A 20,736-nucleotide genomic window follows, 5' to 3' on the forward strand; every position below is an offset into this window, starting at 1 on the left:
AAAATGTTTGAACCACTGATGATCATTAAATGTACAGAGCACAATGTTTTTCCACCAGTCCTGACTTCTACTGTGAATTCACAGTGTTTGGCAGGGTCTTGAGGCTACCACTGCTGAAACAAAAGTGTCTGCTCTCCGCATTTTATTCTTTGTCTAATTTTGCGAATGTGTGAAATTTGTCTGAGCTTATGTCGTCCATTGCTCTGAAAAAGGTCATACATATACATGAACAAAACTTTGTGCAGCATGTTTGCTAACAACACTAGCAGCAGTAAGTACAAGCAGAAGTAACTGCTAATATTGGTGCACGATAACTTTAGCCTTCCCGCTCGTGTTTTGACGCCAACAGAGGGAACCGCCCATTCACCCTCCTTTTGACGTAATCAGTACCACAGGGAGTAATCTGGTCAGAAGTGGTACAGGTGTTAACAGGTATGTGTTTCCATTGTCCACGTGTCATCTGATCATCCAATAATGATACCAAGTGTAAACAGGGCCTTAAAGGAAGTCCACTTCCAGAACAAAAATTTACAGATAATGTACTCACCCCCTTGTCATCCAAGATGTTCATGTCTTTCTTTCTTCAGTTGTAAAGAAATTATGTTTTTAAGGAAAACATTTCAGGATTTTTCTCCATATAGTGGACTTCTATCATTCCATAAGTTTGAACTTACAAAATGCAGTTTAAATGTGGCGATCCCAGCCGAGGATGAAGGGTCTTATCTATTGAAACGATCGGTTATTTTCATAAAAATAATACAATTTATATACTTTTTCATGTCAAATGCTCGCCTTGTCTTACTTTGCCTGAACTGTTTTTTTCCAGTTCATGACAGTTAGGGTATGTCAAAAAACTCCCATCTCATATTCTTCCTCAACTTCAAAAACGGGGTTTGTGTTTTCTGTTTAGAAATGACAGCACAGACCCTCTCCGCATTTTGGCTCGTACAGTCTATAAGAGTGATGAGTGTGATTTTGTTTCCTTTAAATCCTAAAACAATATCCTTTTTATCTAATGTTGTTTTTGTTAACTTGTATAATGTGTGACAGTCTTTTTTTTTTTAATCTGATAATTTTTTCCCAATTTTTCATTTCGAAATATAAAACATGGACATGTGAAATAAAAAGTCACTTCAAGATTATCAAGATTAAAATGTCCTTTTTTTCTGTGAAAAATATTTACTGTAGATCTGTAGTACTCTGTGGCCCAACATCCATTAGATTCCTGCTCCTCCAAAAGTATCAACAAACCTGACTACCAGGTTTATATGTGACCCTGGACCACAAAACCAGTCTTACATAGCATGGATGTATTTGGCAATAGCCAAAAAACATTGGATGGGTCAAAATTATCAGTTAGGATATTAGATAGTAAAGATCATGTTCCATGAAGATATTTTGTAAATTTCCTACTGTAAATATATCAAAACAATTCAAAACAGAACTTCATTTGGACAACTTTAAAGTGATTTTCTCAATATTTTGATTTTTTTGCACCCTCAGATTCCAGATATTCAAATAGTTGTATATCAGACAAATATTAAACTATCTTAACACACATGAATCATGCATCAATTTAAAGCTTATTTATTCAACTTTCAGATGATGTATAAATCTCAGTTTCAAAAACCTGACCCTTATGACCCTTATAAGTTTTGTGGTCCAGGGTCACATATTATAAATTAAAAAAAAAATTAAGAACACACAAAATCTTAAAATTAGTGCACAAGTTGCACTTATTACACATTTTAAGTCTACTCCTGCAACCCTATACACATAAGTCTTTTAATATGTGTTTCTGTGTGTTGACATAAGTCCATCCATCAGTCTATTCAAAAGTAGTTTCAACATTCATATGCATGCGTATTTGTCAGTTAAACTCTTTGACTGTGTTCTGGATCACTATTCATTAGCTCATGGAGCAGTTACCATGATCATCATCACAATAATAATAAGAGCAGAAATAAGTGCCAACAGGTTCCCAAGAGATTGTCTTAACTAACTTTAACAGACAGGGCAGTGTTATGATCAGTGACTCTGTGTGCATTTGCTCTGCCTGGTTAACCACATTAATCATAAGGATGTCCCTTGATGATCTGTTAAGAAAAAGTCACCTTCCCAGGTGTTTATTTTTCTAAGCCAAAACACAAGGCGTAAGTAATGCTTCTGACAGGATCCAGACTTTGTGTAGCATGTTTTTACGTGATTAATCAACAACTGACAATACTAACAGCTTTATGGCCACACAGGACTCCACTATAAGTGCAATTATTAAGCTTTTAATTAGTCACCCAGTCTCTTATGAATGGGTGAAGGGAAATCAAGTGCACTGGAATAGATACCAAAGGGAAAAACATGTGGCAGAAACACCTCCACCAAGAGAATAAGACCATCACAGAATGTTAGGCACGGGTGAATGCTTTTTCAGGCCTCAGTCGGTGGGTGTGCGTCTGGGAAATGTCTAAAAAAACAACAATGGAGATGATTGAATGTGTGCGTTTGTTTGATGAGAGCTGACGTATATTGTCAAAGCTTTGTGTGTTTTATTTGTGCTGTTTGCCATGAAACAAAATGAGACAGGTGGTGGGCCATTTTTGTTTGTTTTGAAATATAAAGTGCCCATGGAATGCACTGAAGGAGCCTAAATATTAATGCTGAAAACTGTAGAATATAACCACACACCTTTAACACATTACCTGCACAATTATTAAAAATATCCCTAATATATTATGATATCATTTGATTGCTTATTTTCTTAATTTAAGCTACTTACGTGACGTGAGAAACGGGATCTGAAGAGCAGTAACGTTGGGTCTGCGATCTCTTCGTTGTTTTCTTTAAACCTAATTTAAGTTAAAACCTTCACGTTATTGTTGGCGTTTTATCACTAATATATTATCTTCATAAAACGCTTACATCATTTGTCGTGATACAACCGTCACCTCATAAATTCGCGCCGTTCCTGTCAGTCTTCTATGCTCGCACTGCTCGCGCCAAGGCGCGCTTTGCAGAGCGGAAGTGTCCTAGTATTTGTTATTAGGCCATTTTTAATTATTGTGGTTATTCCATTTATAAGGAATTACAATAAAGATTTAATCGAATGACAAAAAATACTTAACTTGACATTCGTATATTTATAATATATAAATATATACTAGTTACTAGCCAACCTTCCCTTTATGATCTTTAAAAACATTCAACATAATACTAATTTAAAAAAAAAAAAAAAAAAACACAATCTCTGGGTCATTTTTTTAAGATGACATCAAAGATAAAATAATAAGACAGATACAATATGAATCACAAAGCCATGTGGAATTTATTGATAAATTATTCTGAGAGCAGCAAGAGTTCAATTTCTCAGACAAATAAACTTTATTGTGATTTCAGAAAGCAGAAAACATCAAGAAAGCAAATGTTAAAGTGAGATTCTCACTTGGCACATGATCGTTTAAATTATTTTCCTTTATTGCCTTGGCTTCGAAATCACATCCTGAAGGCAACAGCTCCATTCTTCTCCATAGACAGAGGGTCCACACTGAGGGGGATATTCAGTATATTCAGCTTTAAAGACATTCAGTGTCCTTTTAAATGTGACATTATTATTTATTATAAACAAATATTTTCTTTTTGCTGAAATGGTTATTTGTGTTAGAATTTAAGGTTGTTCATTCCTTCCTTTTCTTTTCAGATCTGTAACTGTCAAAGCCACCTCACTTTCTGGGAGCTCAACCATTCAAGCACACAGATTTGGTAATGTCTATAAATTTTAACTTTCAAATTGTCTCTGGTTTCCTCCCAGTCATGTCTTTTTCTCTTTTTACATAACTTACAGAACATGTATGTGTGCCCAGTTCTCTATAACACAGATACTGAATTTATGATTCATATTGTTACATTTTTAAGTATTATTTAGGTTTATGCATAAACTATAAAAAATCTATTTAACATGATGAATGGCTTACTTTTTGTCTAATTTTGGCCTTCAAAGGCACTCTGTAACTCTAAACTCAGTTGTGCATTTCAGATGCTGTCACATCCCATGAGCTCATCATCGGCAGAGAGAAACTTAGTCTTCATTACATCTATTTTCTGATTTGTTGTTTTACTTATATATAAATATAAAACATTATGTTAATTTTTTAATGTTAATAATATAAATAATATATTATTATAATATAATATAATAATAATATAATAATATAAATATACTAATACACTCTAGATTAAATAATGCATCAGAGATGGTCTAGAGATTAATTACATTAAGATCAATATTTCATCAATGTGTGCAAGAGAGAAAGAGAGAAAGAGAAAGAGTTTACCCTTTCCTCTTGCAGCATTCGGTTCTCCAGACTTTACTTAGTAGTGTGCTCCTTAGGGCTGAACAGCCCCTGATATACAATAAAGGGGTCAGAACTGCATTCACCCGTGGTAGAATGCGCAAAGGATCTGAACCCTCATTTCTAAACGCATAGCATATAGACCCCGCAAAATTACATACAATAATATGAAGAAAAATGGGCAGCCATGCGATCAGAAAACACACGGCCACTATTATGATGAGATAAACAGACGCGCGCTTGTTGTCGCGCTCCGCGCTCGGGGGTTCGCGTTCTAGCTGAAATTTAGCGATGAAGAACAGCCTGACGTTCAAGCCAATCATAATAATGATGGTGAAAATGTTCGCCACAAAAGTACCAAAGCTCGTCACTCTTTTAGCAACCCCCAAAGTAACCAAATTATTAACAGCCACTATCAGAAAAGCATAAACCCAGTAGGCCAGAATCACCAGCAGGGTTCTGTTTCTCGTCATGCGCTGCGAGTATTTGAAAGGAGCAACGACCGCGTGGTACCGGTCCGCCTGTGCGGCCAGAATCGCCATATAGGACAGACCCAGAAAGGTGGGAACGATGTAGAAAGTGCGAGTCGGGGATTCATAAAAATCCCGTACATCCATTACTCCGGCATAATAATACGAGACGCCCGTGCAGATGTCACTGAGACACGTGCTGAGCATGTACATGAAGCGATTCTCGTTCCGCAGGGATCTGTTCATCACGATGGAGACAAACACGGACACGTTGAAGAAAATGATGGCGGTGGCGAGAATTATGTTAAAGAGAAATAAAAGCACGTTCTCGAAACTAGTAAGAGGCAGCACGGTGCCGAGACCCGCACTACTCTGAGAAACATTCATGAGTGACGAGAGTATGAGTAAATACAGTTACAAAAAAAAGAACAGAGCCATAGCTGACATGTACATGAGTGCATGAGAGCGTACAAAGGCGCGCGCTTTTAAAATAAGCGCGAAAGCGAAGGTGGTCTCTCTAGCTCTCTCACGGGACAGATTGGCTATGAAAGCAGCAGCATCAAAACAACATGCTAAACAGATATATATCGAAACTTTAATACGAATCAGAGGATACGAATTTCTTGTAACAAGGTGAATAAACTACATTTAAATTCATGGGTTTCTCAAATCTTAAAGGAATATTTCACCCAAAAATGAAAATTCGTTGAAAATGCACTCACCCTCAGACCATGTTGGTGAGTTTCGTATAAAGCCCCTAAAGGGACATTTGCAATTTCAAAACTTTGCATTCCCTCGTTCTCTCAAAACTTTTGCGTTCTCTCGCAAAGATATTTGCGTTCTCTCACAAAACTTTTGCATTTTCTCACAAAGATATTTGCGTTCCCTCATTCTCTCAAAACTTTTGCCTTCTCTCGCAAAGATATTTGTCTCTTACTAAACGTTTGCGTTCCCTCACAAAACTTTCGTGTTCTCACAAAATGTTGCCGTTTCCTCACAAAACTTTGGCTTTCTCTTGCAAATATATTTGCGTTTCCTCGCAAAACTTTGGTGTTTCCTTGCAAAGATATTTGCGTTCTCTCGCAAAGATAATTGTGTTCCGTCGCAAAACTTCTGCCTTCTGTCACAAAACCTTTGCCGTCTGTTGCAAACCTTTTGCCATCTGTCGCAAAACTTTGGTGTTTCCTCGCAAAGATATTTGCTTTCTCTCGCAAAACCAGTTGAGTTCGGACAAACAACCTGGACTGAAGTAAAGAAATACAGCCAGTGCTTATAGTTCAAAGTTTTGGGACATTCTAAAACGCTTAATGTGGCTTAATGTACTAAAACAGTGACATTGTAGGCCCAATTCGGTATTAATAAATACTAATAAATTCCTAGTCCATTAATTAAGTGTTTTCTTACTATGGGGGATATGCTTAACATGCAATTTAGCGGGTTACGTTCATATTCTGGGCTATTCTGCTTGTCTGTATACTTTATTAATAAGGTGTGTACTGAATTTGGTCCTTCAGTGTTTTACATTAAGCATTTTAGAATGTCCCAAACACTTAATATTGATGATCCCCAACATTTTACTGATTATAAGTAACTGTGCAAGTACATGTCAACTTATTCTACTCACCCTAATGGTCTACTGGAGAGTTAGTTGACAAGTAGTTGCAAAGCTACTAGTTAATAGAATTTCTGGAGTGGGCTACTGGAATAAAAACAAGCCAATATCTCAATAATCAACAAATAATCCACACTACTCTAGAAGATCAGTTAATGTCTTGTGAAGCGAACCAGTGGAAGAACTCTATATGTGGATATTACATTGTCATCTTTTTATTCAGTTTTACAGTATAAAGTCACAAGACCAATACATCAAGACTCCAACATAAAAACTTCATCTTGGATATTTATAATCTTAACCAAATAGAAACAACAATGGTCAACTATTTTTTTTATTTCACACAATCATTTCCAATTAAGTTGGAAAAATGTGTGTACATTGTACAATCTTTTGCTGGTCTTTAGTCTTCTATTACTGCCAGTGTCTAATATGTGGTCTAATATCTGGTCAGAAGTGGTCAAAATTGGACAGAAGAGACCATTAAAATGGCAGGTGTTAACAGGTATGTGTTTCCATTGTTTACGTTTCATCTGATCGACCAATAATGATACCAAGTGTAAACAGGGCCTTAAAGGAGAAGTCCACTTCCAGAACAAAAATTTACAGATAATGTACTCACCCCCTCGTCATCCAAGATGTTCATGTCTTTCTTTCTTCAGTTGTAAAGAAATTATGTTTTTAGAGGAAAACATTTCAGGATTTTTCTTCATATAGTGGACTTCTATGGTGCACCGATTAAAAAAAAAAAAATACAATGTAAATACTTTTTAATCTCAAACACTCCTTTAACTGACAAATAGGCATGAATATGAACATTGAAACTACTTTTGAGTAGACAGATGGATGGATTTATGTCAACACACAGAAGCACATATTAAAAGACTTATGTGTATAGGGTTGCAGCAGTAGACTTAGAATGTGTACTAATAAGTGCAACTTGTGCACTAATTTTAAGATTTTGTGTGTTCTTAGTTTTTTTCAATTTATAACATGAGACCCTGGACCACAAAACCTATAAGGGTCATAAGGGTCAGGTTTTTGAAATTGAGATTTATACATCATCTGAAAGCTGAATAAAGAAGCTTTAAATTGATGCATGGTTCATGTATGTTAGGATAATTTAATATTTGTCTGAGATACAACTATTTGAATATCTGGAATCTGAGGGTGCAAAATAAAAAAAAATCAAAATATTGAGATAATTACTTTAAAATTGTCCAAAATGAAGTTCTTAACAATGCATATTACTTATCAAAAATGACGTTTTGATATATTTACGGTAGTAAATGTACAAAATATCTTCATGGAACATGATCTTTACTTAATATCCTAATTGATCATTTTGACCCAACCAATGTATTTTTGGCTATTGCCAAATATACCCATACTATTTAAGACTAGTTTTGTGGTCCAGGGTCACATATAAACCTAATCAGGTTTGTTGATACTTCTGGAGGACCAGGAATCTAATGGATGTTGGGCCACAGAGTACTACAGATCTAAAATAAATATTTGTCACAGAAAAAATGACATTTTAATCTTGATAATCTTGAAGTGACTTTGACTTTTTATTTTACACATGTCCATGTTTTACATTTCAAAATGAAAAATTGGGAAAAAATTGTCTGAAAATGAGTAAAAAAAAAAAAAGATTGTCACACTTTAATTATACAAGTTAACAAAAACAACATTAGATAAAAAGGATATTGTTTTAGGATTTACAGGAAAAAAAAAAAACAGAAAAAGAAAAATTACTCATCACTCTTATAGCTTGTACTTACATATTTTACATAAATATTGTCATCTTGGCACTTTAATAATTCATCAACAAGTCCTAAAAATGTAACATTAAAATGCATAAGCAATAACACATTTGCCCTATTAAAATGCTACTATTTCAAGAAACACATCAAGTGGGAAAAAGAACAGGGAAATGAAACTCTTCATAGAGTTAGAGATTTAATTTGTTTAGATTCACAAATTTATAGTGAATATTTAAATATATATTTTTAAGCTTCTATAAAAAGTCCTTTTGCTCGAGGTTTGTCACATCACTGCTACATCTTGTCTACAGTCTTCTCCATAATCTGTGGGTTCACTCTGAGAAAAGATGAAAGCACTTTTGCAATAATATATCAAACATGAGTGCAGCAGAGAAACTGTTAAAGGTTACATCAGTTAGAGGGAGGAAATATGGTTATGAGTGAGAATAGGCAATCAGGGGAAAAAAGAGGGTGGCACAGCGAAAGGCCTTTTTGTTTAGAGTATGCATGTTCTCTGTGTGTCCGACAAGACATGCAACATAGGAGAATTGGATACTGTAAAATCGCCTATAGGTGTGAATTTGTGTGTGTGATCTGTTCAGGGTACTACACACAATCACACCCCATTGGGGGTGGGTATTGGAAAAAGCTTTAAAGATATTCAAAAAAAAAAAAAAAAAAAAAATCTATTTAATGGTGAATGGCTTACTTTTTGTCTAATTTTGGCCTTTAAACATAAAATGTTTTACTTAAACATTTTGAAAAGGCACTCTGTAACTCTAAACTCAGTTGTGCATTTCAGATGCTGTCACATCCCACCTCATCATCGGCAGAGAGAAACTTAGTCTTCATTACATCTATTTTCTGATTTGTTGTTTTACTTATATATAAATATAAAACATCATGTTTTTTATGTTAATAATATAAATATACTAATGTACTCTTTCATAACTAAGTAGATTAAATAATGCATCAGAGATGGTCTAGAGATGAACTACATTCAGATCAATATTTCATTAATGTGTGCAAGAGAGAGTGTTTACCCTTTCCTCTTGCAGCATTGGGTTCTCCAGACTGTACTTAGTAGTGTGCTCCTTAGGGCTGAACAGCCCCTGATATACAATAAAGGGGTCAGAACAGCATTCACCCGTGGTAGAATGCGCAAAGGATCTGAACCCTCATTTCTAAACGTATAGCACGTAGACCCCGCAAAATTACATATAATACTATGAAGAAAAATGGGCAACCATGCGATCAGAAAACACAAGGCCACTATTATGATTAGAAAAACGGACGCTCGCTTGTTGTCGCGCTCCGCGCTCGGGGGTTCGCGTTCTAGCTGAAATTTAGCGATGAAGAACAGCCTGACGTTCAAGCCAATCATAATAATGACGGTGAAAATGTTCGCCACAAAAGTACCAAAGCTCGTCACTCTTTTAGCAACCCCCAAAGTAACCAAATTCTGAACTGCCACTATCAGAAAAGCATAAACCCAGTAGGCCTGAATCACCAGCAGAGTTCTGTTTCTCGTCATGCGCTGGGAGTATTTGAAAGGAGCAACGACCGCGTGGTACCGGTCCGCCTGTGCGGCCAGAATCGCCATATAGGACAGACCCAGAAAAGTAGGAACGATGTAGAAAGTGCGAGTCGGGGATTCATAAAAATCCCGTACATCCATTACTCCAACATAATAATAGGAGACGCCCGTGCAGATGTCACTGAGACACGTGCTGAGCATGTACATGAAGCGATTCTCGTTCCGCAGGGATCTGTTCATCACGATGGAGACAAACACGGACACGTTGAAGAAAATGATGGCGGTGGAGAGAATTATGTTGAAGAGAAATAAAAGCACGTTCTCGAAACTAGTAAGAGGCAGCACTGTGCCGAGACCCGCACTACTCTGAGAAACATTCATGAGTGACGAGAGTATGAGTAAATACAGTTACAGGATAAAGAACAGAGCCATAGCTGACATGTACATGAGTGCATGAGAGTGTACAAAAGCGCGCGCTTTTAAAATGGGCGCGAAAGCGAATGTGGTCTCTCTAGCTCTCTCACGGGACAGATCGGTTATGAAAGCAGCAGCATAAAACTTAAACAACATGCTAAACAGATATATATTAAAATTGAATACCAATCAGAGGATAAGAATTTCTTGTAACACCGTGAATAAAGTACATTTAAATTCATGGGTTTCTCAAATCTTAAAGGAATATTTCACCCAAAATGTACTCACCCTCAGACCATGTTGGTGAGTTTCGTATGGAGCCCCTAAAGGGACATGGTGAAACTTTGCATTTCCTCGTTCTCTCAAAACGTTTGCATTCTCTCACAAAGACTGCATTCCCTTGCAAAACTTTTACATTTTCTCACAAAGATATATGCATTCCCTCATTATCTCAAAACTATTGCCTATATATGCCTAGATATTTGTCTCTTACTAAACTTTCGCGTTCCCTCGCAAAACGTTGGCGTTTTCTCACAAAACTTTCGCTTTCTCTTGCAAAGATATTTGCATTCCCTCGTTCTCTCGCAAATATTTGCATTCCCTCGCAAAACTTTGGTGTTTCCTAGGGATGGGTAGATCGACACCTCGTGTCGACCATAGATTGTAAAAAAAAAAAAAAAAAAAAAAAAAACAAAACAAAAAAAACATGGACGTAGTGTCCGTGACGTCACCCGTAGATTTCTGAAGAGCATTTTTGAAGCTCTTAGTGGGCGGGAGTCGGCCGTCGCCATCTTGGAATCGCGTCATTGCACGTCACTCCCGGATAATCGAAAATGGGCAAATAGGCGGGACGTGGGTTGAGCTGGTTGCTGAAACCACGCCCGCCTAGCGCAATGGTGGTGACAGCAGCTGCAATCAATCTGTCACTCAAGTGGCCACGCCCTAAATTATGCAGAACTTTAAGGCTTAATATAAATTAAACGGATGAGTTATAAAAAAAATTCACCCCCCTCACAGTTGACATGAAGGGCAAAATTAGCTATATAGACCAAAATCACTTTTTGTACCAGGCTGTAAACATATTTTTTTCTGCTGTGAAGTTGGGCATTTTAACAGGGGGAGTCTATGGGATTGACTCCCTTTTGCAGCCAGTCTCTAGCGGCCAGTCGATGAATTGCAGTTTTAGTCACTTCCGTGTTGGCTTCAAGAGGGAGATCGGGAGGTTGCCACTTGGTGTCGACACACGTTCCAAGTTTTCGACACGCTAGTGTTTCGAAACAGTGTTCCGAAGCATTGCTTGAAATGAGGCTGTCACGTGATCGTTGAAAACGAAGCTTCGTTACCTCACTGACACTTACGCCAGGCTCAAATACAATGCGCGTCGATTGCGCTGTCCCATACCCGCTATTCATTTATTATAATTATAATTGCAAAGTTATAATTATATCAGTCATCATGTATATAGTTTTTTACGTGGTATATCGTTGTTAATTAAAGTACTGCAATTAAAAATCAATGACGTGTCAATTAAAAATTAAAACACCTTGATGAAGGTCCTTCCTCAACCACAAACCGTTTTGCTGCTTGTAAACGTTCTCAATTGTCAACAGCTTACATTGGTGAGAAATATATATATATAATTAACAAATAATTGCAAATAACAACGTGAATGTGCATGTTTGTGTTCTATTATAAGGAAAACACAAAAATGGTGCAATTAAAAATTACGCTGGTCTAATTTATTGGCCTATTAAACATTCTGTTTACTATTTAGGAGGTGAAAGACTGATGCAAGTAAAAATGAAGAACAACATGTCTTTGTCATTGTATTATGCAAAATACAATACATTTTGGAAACTCTACCGCTGCACACACGCGCCACCTTGCTAGTGACATATGCTTATGAAATTCACAAATAATCTTTACAATGACACCCCAATAAACAAAACATCTGAATGACATTTTGTGTAAGAATTTTTTTGTTTTACCACCAGATGGCGGAGCAGAGAACTGTATCAAAAGCTTCGAAGCATCAACGCAGTTTGTTGTAAAAGCCTCACTGCTTCAAAAGCCTCGTTCGGCACATCCCTAGTGTTTCCTCGCAAAGATATCTGCGTTCTCGCACAAAACTTTTGCATTCCCTCGCAAAACTTTGGTGTTTCCTCACAAAGATATTTGCGTTCCCTCGCAAAACTTTTGGTGTTTCCGCGCAAAGATATTTGCGTTTCCTCACAAAGATATTTGCGTTCCCTCGCAAAACTTTTGGTGTTTCTGCGTTCTCTCACAAAGACATATTTACGTTCCGTCGCACAACTTTGGCGTTCTCTTGCAAAGATATTTGCATCCCTTCATTCTTTCATTCGTTTGCTTTCTTTTGTATTTGGGTTCTCTCACAAAACGTTTGCGTTCTCTGGCAAAGATGTTTGCTTTCTCTCACAAAACCAGTTGAGTCCGGAAAAACATTTTCTGTTTACTTTACAGCTTGTAAGTTAGAGGTTCATACTTGGACTAGTATGAATGAGTAGTATGCAGTCTACAACATCTGCCATTTTACTATGAGGTACTTTTCCCTTACTGTTTATGAATACTATAAATTCAGACAACCTGATCTTTTCACATACTGTTTTTCCACAGAGTTTAGGTCCAACCCTAATCAAACACACCTTGTTAAGTTCATCAAGAAGATTACGGGAGTGCAGGACCGGTGGTAGAACTCTATATGTAAAGATTACATTGTCATCTTTTTATTCAGTTTTACAGTATAAAGGTCACAAGACCAACACATCAAGACTCCAACATGAAGACTTTATCTTGGATATTTATAATCTTAACCAACTAGAATGAACAATGGTCAACAAATATTTTTATTTCACACATTCATTTCCAATTAAGTTGGAAAAATGTGTGTACATTGTACAATCTTTCGCTGGTCTTTAGTCTTCCATCACTGCCAGTGTCTAATATGTGGCCTGTGTGATGTCTCAGATTGCATCATTAACAGAAACATATTGTGATCTCTATTTGTTTTTGTGTGTATCTGCCTGATTAACCACAGTAATGATCACCAAACAAGGGATTTTCATCTCCTGTGATCCACAGTTGTGCTGAAGTCTTCTTCCCATGGGTTAATTTGTATTCCAAAACACAGGTGAAGATAAATGGTTCTGACAGTTTTCACCTTTGTGTGTTTTTGCACAATTAGTCCTGTACTTGGATTTTGCCACTCATAATAGTCTTATAACCACAACAGGTTCATGGTTTTCCACTTGGGGTATAATTAAGTTGCAAATTAGTTAGCTAATATTATGCATGTGTCAACATGACAAGTACACTTGAATGGATATCAAAGACAAAAACAACAAAAAGACTCTAGAAACTATCACAACACATTGAATATTTAGCTTACCTGACACCATAATAGGAAAAACTGGTTTTGCTTCAGAGACCAGATCTTACATTGGACATCAAGTGACATCTGTAAACAAGAAGCAAATGAAACATTAACGTGAACTGGAACAATCACCAGGCCAAGAATGAGAAAACACTTCATCCTATGACCTTTTCTAAAAATATCAAATGGAAACAGGCAGAGTCAGAATTAAGGTGCATTTAATCACTTTAATCCCAGTGGTGGTAACATTATACACACTTTCAACATTGACAATATTTCAAAGGCATAACAATACATATGCAGCTGAGTAAGAATAAAGGCGTTAAGCATTTCTACTGGTCACCCAGTGATCACCACAGTCCTTCTAGATAAATGATGACTGCGCAAAGTGTCAAGCTGGGTTGATAATCTAGTTGAATATTCAGCAGTAATATCCAGAAAACCACAGCAAGCTACTGATAAAGATCCAGCTTTATATAAAATGCTGTTTTATCTCATCCAGCTGAACTGCATTGACAGTTCGAGTTGTAAACCAAACAGTTATAAACCAAACAGTTATGATTACAAAAACATTCACTAAGGAGATGTTCACACAGAAAGTGTTTCTACATTTAAAAACGTGAGATGCCTGGAACATGGAATGAAAAAATCCAAGGTTTTTTTAATGTCTTTTAATTGGGCACTGCATTCTAAAAATGCAGCGTTCGTGCGTTTACTTCGAAAGAGTCAATGGTCAATAATGGCCATCTAGTGCATGCTTATACAGAAAAACAATGGAGTAGAATGCAAAAACACGTTCTTTGTGAATGGCCCCTAAAAACTAACAGTGGAGGACTGTGAAAAAGCATTAAAATTATGTCTATGATAATAATTTAAAAGAAATAAATACACCAGTAGAAAGTTAATCTCTAAGTTAACAGTCCAAACAATCAAAGACAACTCTACAACACAAAATTTTCAATATGTAGTACACAAGTTGGAGTGCCATAATGAACCAAACTGGAAGCCACTATTCCATGTTGCAACAAAATAATGGTTTGTTCTAATTACTGTTGAAAACAGTAACTCAAATTCCGAAGCCATGCACAATTTTGTTTAAATTGGAGATAATAAAGGGTCCATGCTGTATGCTGTCTTGGAAAAGAAGTTAGTGCTCATCAAAACACATGCGAGAAGGTGAACGTTGTAAAAAATGTGGGCTCATGACAAGTTGTTAGGTGGCTCATGTTGCAATTTAGTAGAGTAACTATACAGGAATCACTGTAAGAAGTGTCAGTACTTTCTCTTGAATCTTCACTAGTCCAAAGTCTCTAAACATTCTAGACAAATTCCTGACTCAATGGCTTTACATGTAACCTCTTCCAGAACTTCAGTGTAGAAGGGAACTGAAGAGAAGTGACAGAATGCTAGCAAAGAGTAGCATGACTCCGTGGCCTAAGGGTCTAGGTAAGTCACCACTACCGCTGTTGGTTCCAATATCTGTGTTACTGCGATCTTGCACCTGTTTTTCCGCATGCTGTTCCGCATAGACCATGTACAGCTCGACGCAACGCCGCGCTTTCATTTGCTCAATTAGGGCAGGATACCCGATCTCCATAATGCTAACAGTGTCATCGTCATCATTGTCAGCTTCTACATTCCTTCCCTGGGTCTGCTTTTGAGGTTGACTGGGTGTTTCGGGTGGGTGTGAGGTTACAAATGAAGAGTTTTCGGGAGTGTCTCTTTCAGCGGTGCTGTTGTTGCTTGTGACATTTTCTTGGGCACCAGTAGGATCATCGGCTACTTCTGCTGCTTGGGCCTCAACAAGGTCAGTGGATCTCCTTGATCTCCCTTCGGGTTTCTCTCGGAGCAAGTCTGTCCTCTTCACACACTTGTCCATGAAATTATCATAGGACTGTGGTGGAGGATTCTGGAAGATGTTATGAGGGTTAACGTTTCCTTGTCCAGCAGAGGTCGATCCTGCATCGCCTGGGTTTCCTCCTTGAGAGTTAGTGTTCCCATTCACGTTACTGTCAGGGGGGGGTTGGCCGTAACGTTTGTACATGTAGTGATTGTAGTAGTATTCCTCCTGCGGGCTGTGGAAATGGAAACGGGGGCGAGGGAAACTTCCAAGGCCATATCCCAGAGCCATACCGGCCACTGCCCCAGCCCCAGCTGCCAAAATTGCCTGTTTGCCAAAGCCCTTTGATTTATATGAAGGGGCCAGACCTGCGTTTTGCACTGACTGGGCGAAAGGGGATCTTCCGCCATACCCATAACTACCATAGTTGCCACCATAGCCAGGGCTCATGATTTTGTTGCTGGGGTTCCAGTAAGGATATTGTGCTGCTCCTGGATATCCACCCGCACCTGCTCCTGCAAAACCCCCACCAAACTGATTAGGGCTGGAACCCCCACGGACTGGATAACCTGGATAAGAGCCTCCAGCTGGGTAAGGATTTCCTCCGGCTTGTCCAGGGTATCTGTTGGGATATGAACCTCCTCCTGGATAAGATCCTCCCCCTGGGTAACCACCTTGTGCTGGGTAACCACTACGCCCTGGGTAGTTACCTTGTGGATAACCACCTTGAGCTGGGTAGCCACCTTGGGCCGGATAACCACCTTGGGCCGGATAACCACCTTGGGCCGGATAACCACCTTGGGCTGGATAACCACCTTGGGCCGGATTACCACCACGCCCTGGGTAGCTGCCTTGGTTAGGGTATCCACCTTGATTAGGGTATCCACCTTGGTTAGGGTATCCTTGACCTGGGTTAGAGCCTGCTGGTGGATATCTGCCCTGTCCCGGATACCCGCCTCCAGTACCAGGGTAGGGGGGTGGATTCTGGTTTGGTACTTGAGGTTGGCGAGGATAGTTTCCAGGGGACGACTGTGTCCCACGTGATGAAGTGCCTTTATTGGTGCTGCTGCTGCTGCTTCCACCCTTGTTTGAGCTACCACCAATTTTGCCCCAGCCTCCAGTTTTACCACCACCCCCTCGTCTGGCCACAACTGACACCAGAAGAGCCAGACAGAGTAACAGTAATGTTAGGCGACCCATTTCTGTTGAAAAAGAGAGAGAGGTTTACTGAAAAGAAATCATTTTCAAAATTGTCAAATGAGATTCCAGGCACACACTGCACAATTTCAGCCCTGATTTTCACTGTGGAAATTGTTGCTAAATGCCTAAAATTGGAGGCAAATTTGTGCTTGTTCACATGAGTGACAATCGCATAGTGTGTGTTATCAAAGACGTGATCTGTGCTGATGCCTGTGAGATATTTGGGATATTAAATATCCGGACCTGTCGGCAACTCACAGTCCTGCAGTGTTAAATGTATTTTGACTGGAAATGACACGGCAACAACCTACAGCCAATGAGAGAGCAAGATAACATGGCAAGGGGAAGTTCAGGGGGAGGAGTCACAATAGATCTGCAACAGAACATCTCCTTCATCTCTTTAATACTGCAAATCAATGCATAGACAACTTGGATTGCAAGCTTTTTGCAGGGTACCATTTATTTATTTTTTAAGATTTATTTTTGACGTTTCTTGCCTTTATTGTTATTGGACAGTGTAGATCTGACAGGAAGTGACATGGGAGAAAGTCAGAGAGAGGGGGCGGGATCGGGAAAGTCATCGAGCCGGGATTTGAACTCGGGATGCCTGTAGCGCAAAGGCACTTCATGTTGGTGCATTTCCCACAAGGTTATCAGCGCTGATTGGGCTATCATGTTTGACAGAAATAAATCCATTCTTGCATAAGACTGCCTGTCTCTCACGTGATCTTACATTAGGACTGGACAATTAATTGAAAAGTAATCAAAACCAAAATTAAGAACCTCACACTGACATAATTTTGCTCGTGTCTTTTGCAGTGTCTCGCACATGAATGGTGCTTTTAAGATGCCGTATCAAGTTAACAGAATTTAAACTTTAAACGCAGCACTGCTCATCAATGTCAGTTCCAACACCAATCAGAAGACCACAGAGGCGGGGCAAGCGTTGCAAGGTTTTGTTCCCAGTAGCTGGTAGGCATGGCAACTTTTGTATTTGATGGCAACATGGCAGAGTAGGCATTCTGCGCTGCGTTCTGTTAATGTGCTGTTAAAGCTGTTTTCTGGTAATGTGTTAGATTTTCGGTTCATAAGTCTCCGCGATTTTAGGTCATATCATCCAAGCCCTAGTTTGTAGACAAGGAGGAGTAGTTGCCAGTTCTTCCTAATGAAATGTTGTGTCATGTATAAACCTCTTGTTGCCGATCCGTTGTGTAAACACAACTGGAACTTTATGATACCCGACACAGTCATGCAGTGTGAGAAGAGAAGTGATCCGATGACTTTGAAAATCGTGCAGTGTGAACCCGGCATTAGATTACATGTTTTAGATACATACTTGTCATAGCTATGCTTAGGACAAAAATCCTAGAGTTAAAGTTGTATCTCAAATTAGTGATTTTGTGACAGCTAGCCATTTCAAACTCGTAAATGTACCATACTCCCAATAAGGATTGGCTTAATATGCCTCTGGTTATCAACTTCTTGTATTACATATAAACACATTCACTAAACTGTGTAAATACATGCAAGTAAGACACTATTTAAAGCTCTGGAATGTGCAAGCTAGACAGCCCAGAATGACAGTGTTTTATTTTTCCTCTCTTAAAAGCAAGTAAATGAAGAAATCATTCATAAATCACAAAATTCTACCATCCTCATTGAATTACACAAACATTTAGCATGACATATGTTAAAATCACATAAAATAGATTTACAAACACAGATTTAGAGAAGTTTCATATTCTTTAAAAGTGTGTAAGTGTCTATTAGTCCATATGAAAGAGAAAGGGGCTAGTTGTCATAGAGAATATATCGAAGTAACTATAAAGTTTTGAGTCAAACTTCCAATTACGCATAATCTTGTTTTCTTTAGCACAGTGATTTCAAACATCCAGTTTCCAATTGGTCTCAGAACAGATTTTTTTCTTTAATTTTTTTTTATATATTTTACCTTTCAAACTAGAATTCATTCAAATTCATTTAAAGAAGTCTCTTCTGCTCACCAAGCCTGCATTTATTTGATCTGAAATACAGCCAAAGCAGTAATATTGTGAAATATTTTTACTATTTGAAAATAACTGCTTTCTATTTGAATATTTTTTAAATGCAATTTATTCCCGTCATCTAAGCATCATTACTCCAGCCTCAGAAATCATTCTAATATGCTGATTTTCTGTTCAAGAAAAATGTATTATCAATATTTAAAACAGTTGTGTACATTTTTTTACAGGATGCCTTAAATATCAAAAGTGATGATAAACAGATTTCTAATATTACAAAAGATTACCATAAAAAATAATACATGTTTTTGAGCAGCAAATCAGAATATTAGAATGATTTCTGAAGGATCATGTGACTGGAGTAATGATGCTAAAAATTCAGCTTTGAAATCACAGGAATACATTACATTTTAACAGTTATTTTAAATAGTAACAAATATTTAAACATTTTTTACTGTTTTTGCTGTACTTTGGAGCAAATAAATACAGGCTTGACAAGCAGAAGAGACTTCTTTAAAAACATTAAAAACCTTACTGTTTGAAAACGTTTGACTGGTAGTGTACATAATGAAAGATTCGAAGAAAAATTAAGGACTTTAACCACACTGTGATCTCAGTACAAGGGCATTTGCCAATAAATGTTGGGGTGGGGCAAGTCATCACTTGTTTTTTAAAATGTTAAAAAATTATATATTAATCACACTATTTCTTGGTCAGTTTCTTTAGCATTTTTGCCATTGTGAATAATTTTATCTCATACACTGTGATAACGTGCCCTGCTGTACTGTCAACTTTAACCATTTTCCTTTTTACTCAGGGCAATAACAATGGGAACGTTTAAAACTATACAGTTTGTGCCTCTACGGAATGTGACTCAAAATAATAATCCAAACTAAATTTCACTTGAGTGAAAACGTGACGGCTAGCCCCGGTCACACCCACACTGCTCAGATTTACATTAATAAAAGGTGTGGCGTCATCCTGTATAATTTATTTCGCAAAAATTATCTAGCCTAACAATCTAAAACCGACTAGTTCACATTTATCTTGATCGTTTTAGTATCATTCGTGACGAAACATGTACTGAAAGGAATGAAAACATTAGTGTTAGTGTGTGTGTGCTCCTATAAATCCCTGTTCAGAGGCCATTTCTGACATGCATTCATGCCTTTAGGTCAAGATGCGCTGTACAAAATTAAATTCAAGTATCAATATATCCGACACTATAATAAACTGAATTCAATATAATATAGTCAATAACAACACTCCGTTTATTATTGCCTTTTATGCAACATATTACTTGATTATTGAAAACATGACTCAGGAATGTATTATATATAATAAGTAAATACGTGTAGTGTCTAGATGCCAATTCATAATAAATGTAAACAAAATCAAGTTGCTAGTCGCGGGTAACGTTAAATTCACAAAGGCTTTAAATAGCGGGACTATATTAGGCGTGTGAGCGTCAACTGCACCTGTTATTATAAAGCAAAACGAGTAGCTACAATAAACCAGTTAACACTCATAACACAAGCATCCATGTTTACTCCAATAATAAACGCGTTTTAATCGCTAACGTACCTTCGTGTTGGTTTCAGCGCTTTCTCCAGGGTGATTGTTGTCCCTTGGCTGCGCGACGCCGTCAGTGACGATGAAACTTTCCACTGGCGTGCGCGCTCACGAGATGAGTAACGGCCACTATCTGCGCATGCGTTTTGGTCGTAATCCTTTCTCTGACACAATTTACCAGAACTGTCCTGGGAATTATGGGCAGACTGTAATGTAATTATTTATTTAGGAAATGCTTTTTCTCAGGATATTCAAGTAAACATTTTTGATGATCATATCAGTATGCCATAGGTTTCCATGTTACTATGAGAATAATTTAAGTTCACAAGATAAAAAAATAGATTGCTATGATAGCCGCTAATAGCCTTGTGGGCAGCGCGCCAACTTACCCAATCCCTCCCACTTAACTTCCTGTCTGCTATGATCTGTCCAATAATAATAATTAGAAATATTCTGTGTTTGATGATGTGGTGTAATGTTATCTGTCTCACTCCATTCTGTTAAATAAAATTACAGAAATGAGCGAAAAAATACTTGAAAATATATTTAAAGGAGAAGTCCACTTTCAACACAAAGATTCACATATAATGT

The 20,736-nt window shown here is 37.7% G+C and overlaps 3 protein-coding genes across 5 annotated transcripts in view; all 3 read right to left on the reverse strand.

The window, feature by feature from the left end:
- LOC127156503 (melanocortin receptor 4-like) overlaps positions 1–5,200 on the reverse strand; it is a 45,889-nt gene extending 40,689 nt beyond the window's left edge. The window contains exons 1-2 of the mRNA XM_051099388.1: positions 4,326–5,200; positions 2,149–2,181 (exon numbers count right to left, since the gene is read on the reverse strand). Of these exons, the coding sequence (XP_050955345.1) occupies positions 2,149–2,181; positions 4,326–5,200 (908 nt within the window). The remainder of the gene's footprint in view (positions 1–2,148; positions 2,182–4,325) is intronic.
- Positions 5,201–8,041: 2,841 nt separating this feature from the next.
- Positions 8,042–13,619, reverse strand: LOC127156810 (melanocortin receptor 4-like). Of its 2 annotated transcripts, none has more exons than XR_007825789.1 (2): positions 13,549–13,619; positions 8,042–8,528 (listed from the first exon to the last, which is right to left on the reverse strand). XR_007825789.1 is itself a non-coding variant. In XM_051099890.1 (2 exons), exons 1-2 carry the CDS (start codon positions 10,107–10,109, stop codon positions 8,486–8,488), a joined length of 918 nt encoding a protein of 305 aa, XP_050955847.1. In that variant the 5' UTR covers positions 10,110–10,417; the 3' UTR covers positions 8,042–8,485. The 2 variants fall into 2 exon arrangements, 1 of the variants encoding a protein (XP_050955847.1); XM_051099890.1 differs by lacking the exon at positions 13,549–13,619 and adding an exon at positions 9,235–10,417.
- A 121-nt stretch (positions 13,620–13,740) lies between these two features.
- Positions 13,741–20,283, reverse strand: prnprs3 (prion protein, related sequence 3). Of its 2 annotated transcripts, XM_051099889.1 has the most exons (3): positions 20,158–20,283; positions 16,189–16,575; positions 13,741–16,152 (listed from the first exon to the last, which is right to left on the reverse strand). In XM_051099889.1, exons 2-3 carry the CDS (start codon positions 16,571–16,573, stop codon positions 14,903–14,905), a joined length of 1,635 nt encoding a protein of 544 aa, XP_050955846.1. In that variant the 5' UTR covers positions 16,574–16,575; positions 20,158–20,283; the 3' UTR covers positions 13,741–14,902. The 2 variants fall into 2 exon arrangements, with proteins under 2 accessions (XP_050955846.1, XP_050955845.1); XM_051099888.1 differs by having other exon boundaries at positions 13,741–16,575.
- Between the last annotated feature and the right edge of the window lie 453 nt (positions 20,284–20,736).

The sequence above is a fragment of the Labeo rohita genome, chromosome 25 (genome assembly GCF_022985175.1).
Source record: "Labeo rohita strain BAU-BD-2019 chromosome 25, IGBB_LRoh.1.0, whole genome shotgun sequence".
Taxonomy (NCBI): domain Eukaryota; kingdom Metazoa; phylum Chordata; class Actinopteri; order Cypriniformes; family Cyprinidae; genus Labeo; species Labeo rohita.

Coding starts and splice junctions, on each gene's coding strand:
- prnprs3 (XM_051099888.1), bottom strand. CDS start 16,573: ATGGGTCGCCTAACATTACTGTTACTCTGTCTGGCTCTTCTGGTGTCA.
- LOC127156810 (XM_051099890.1), bottom strand. CDS start 10,109: ATGAATGTTTCTCAGAGTAGTGCGGGTCTCGGCACAGTGCTGCCTCTT. Junction 8,529..9,234: donor CAATGCTGCAAGAGGAAAGG/GTAAACACTCTC, acceptor ATCTTTTCTCAG/AGTGAACCCACAGATTATGG.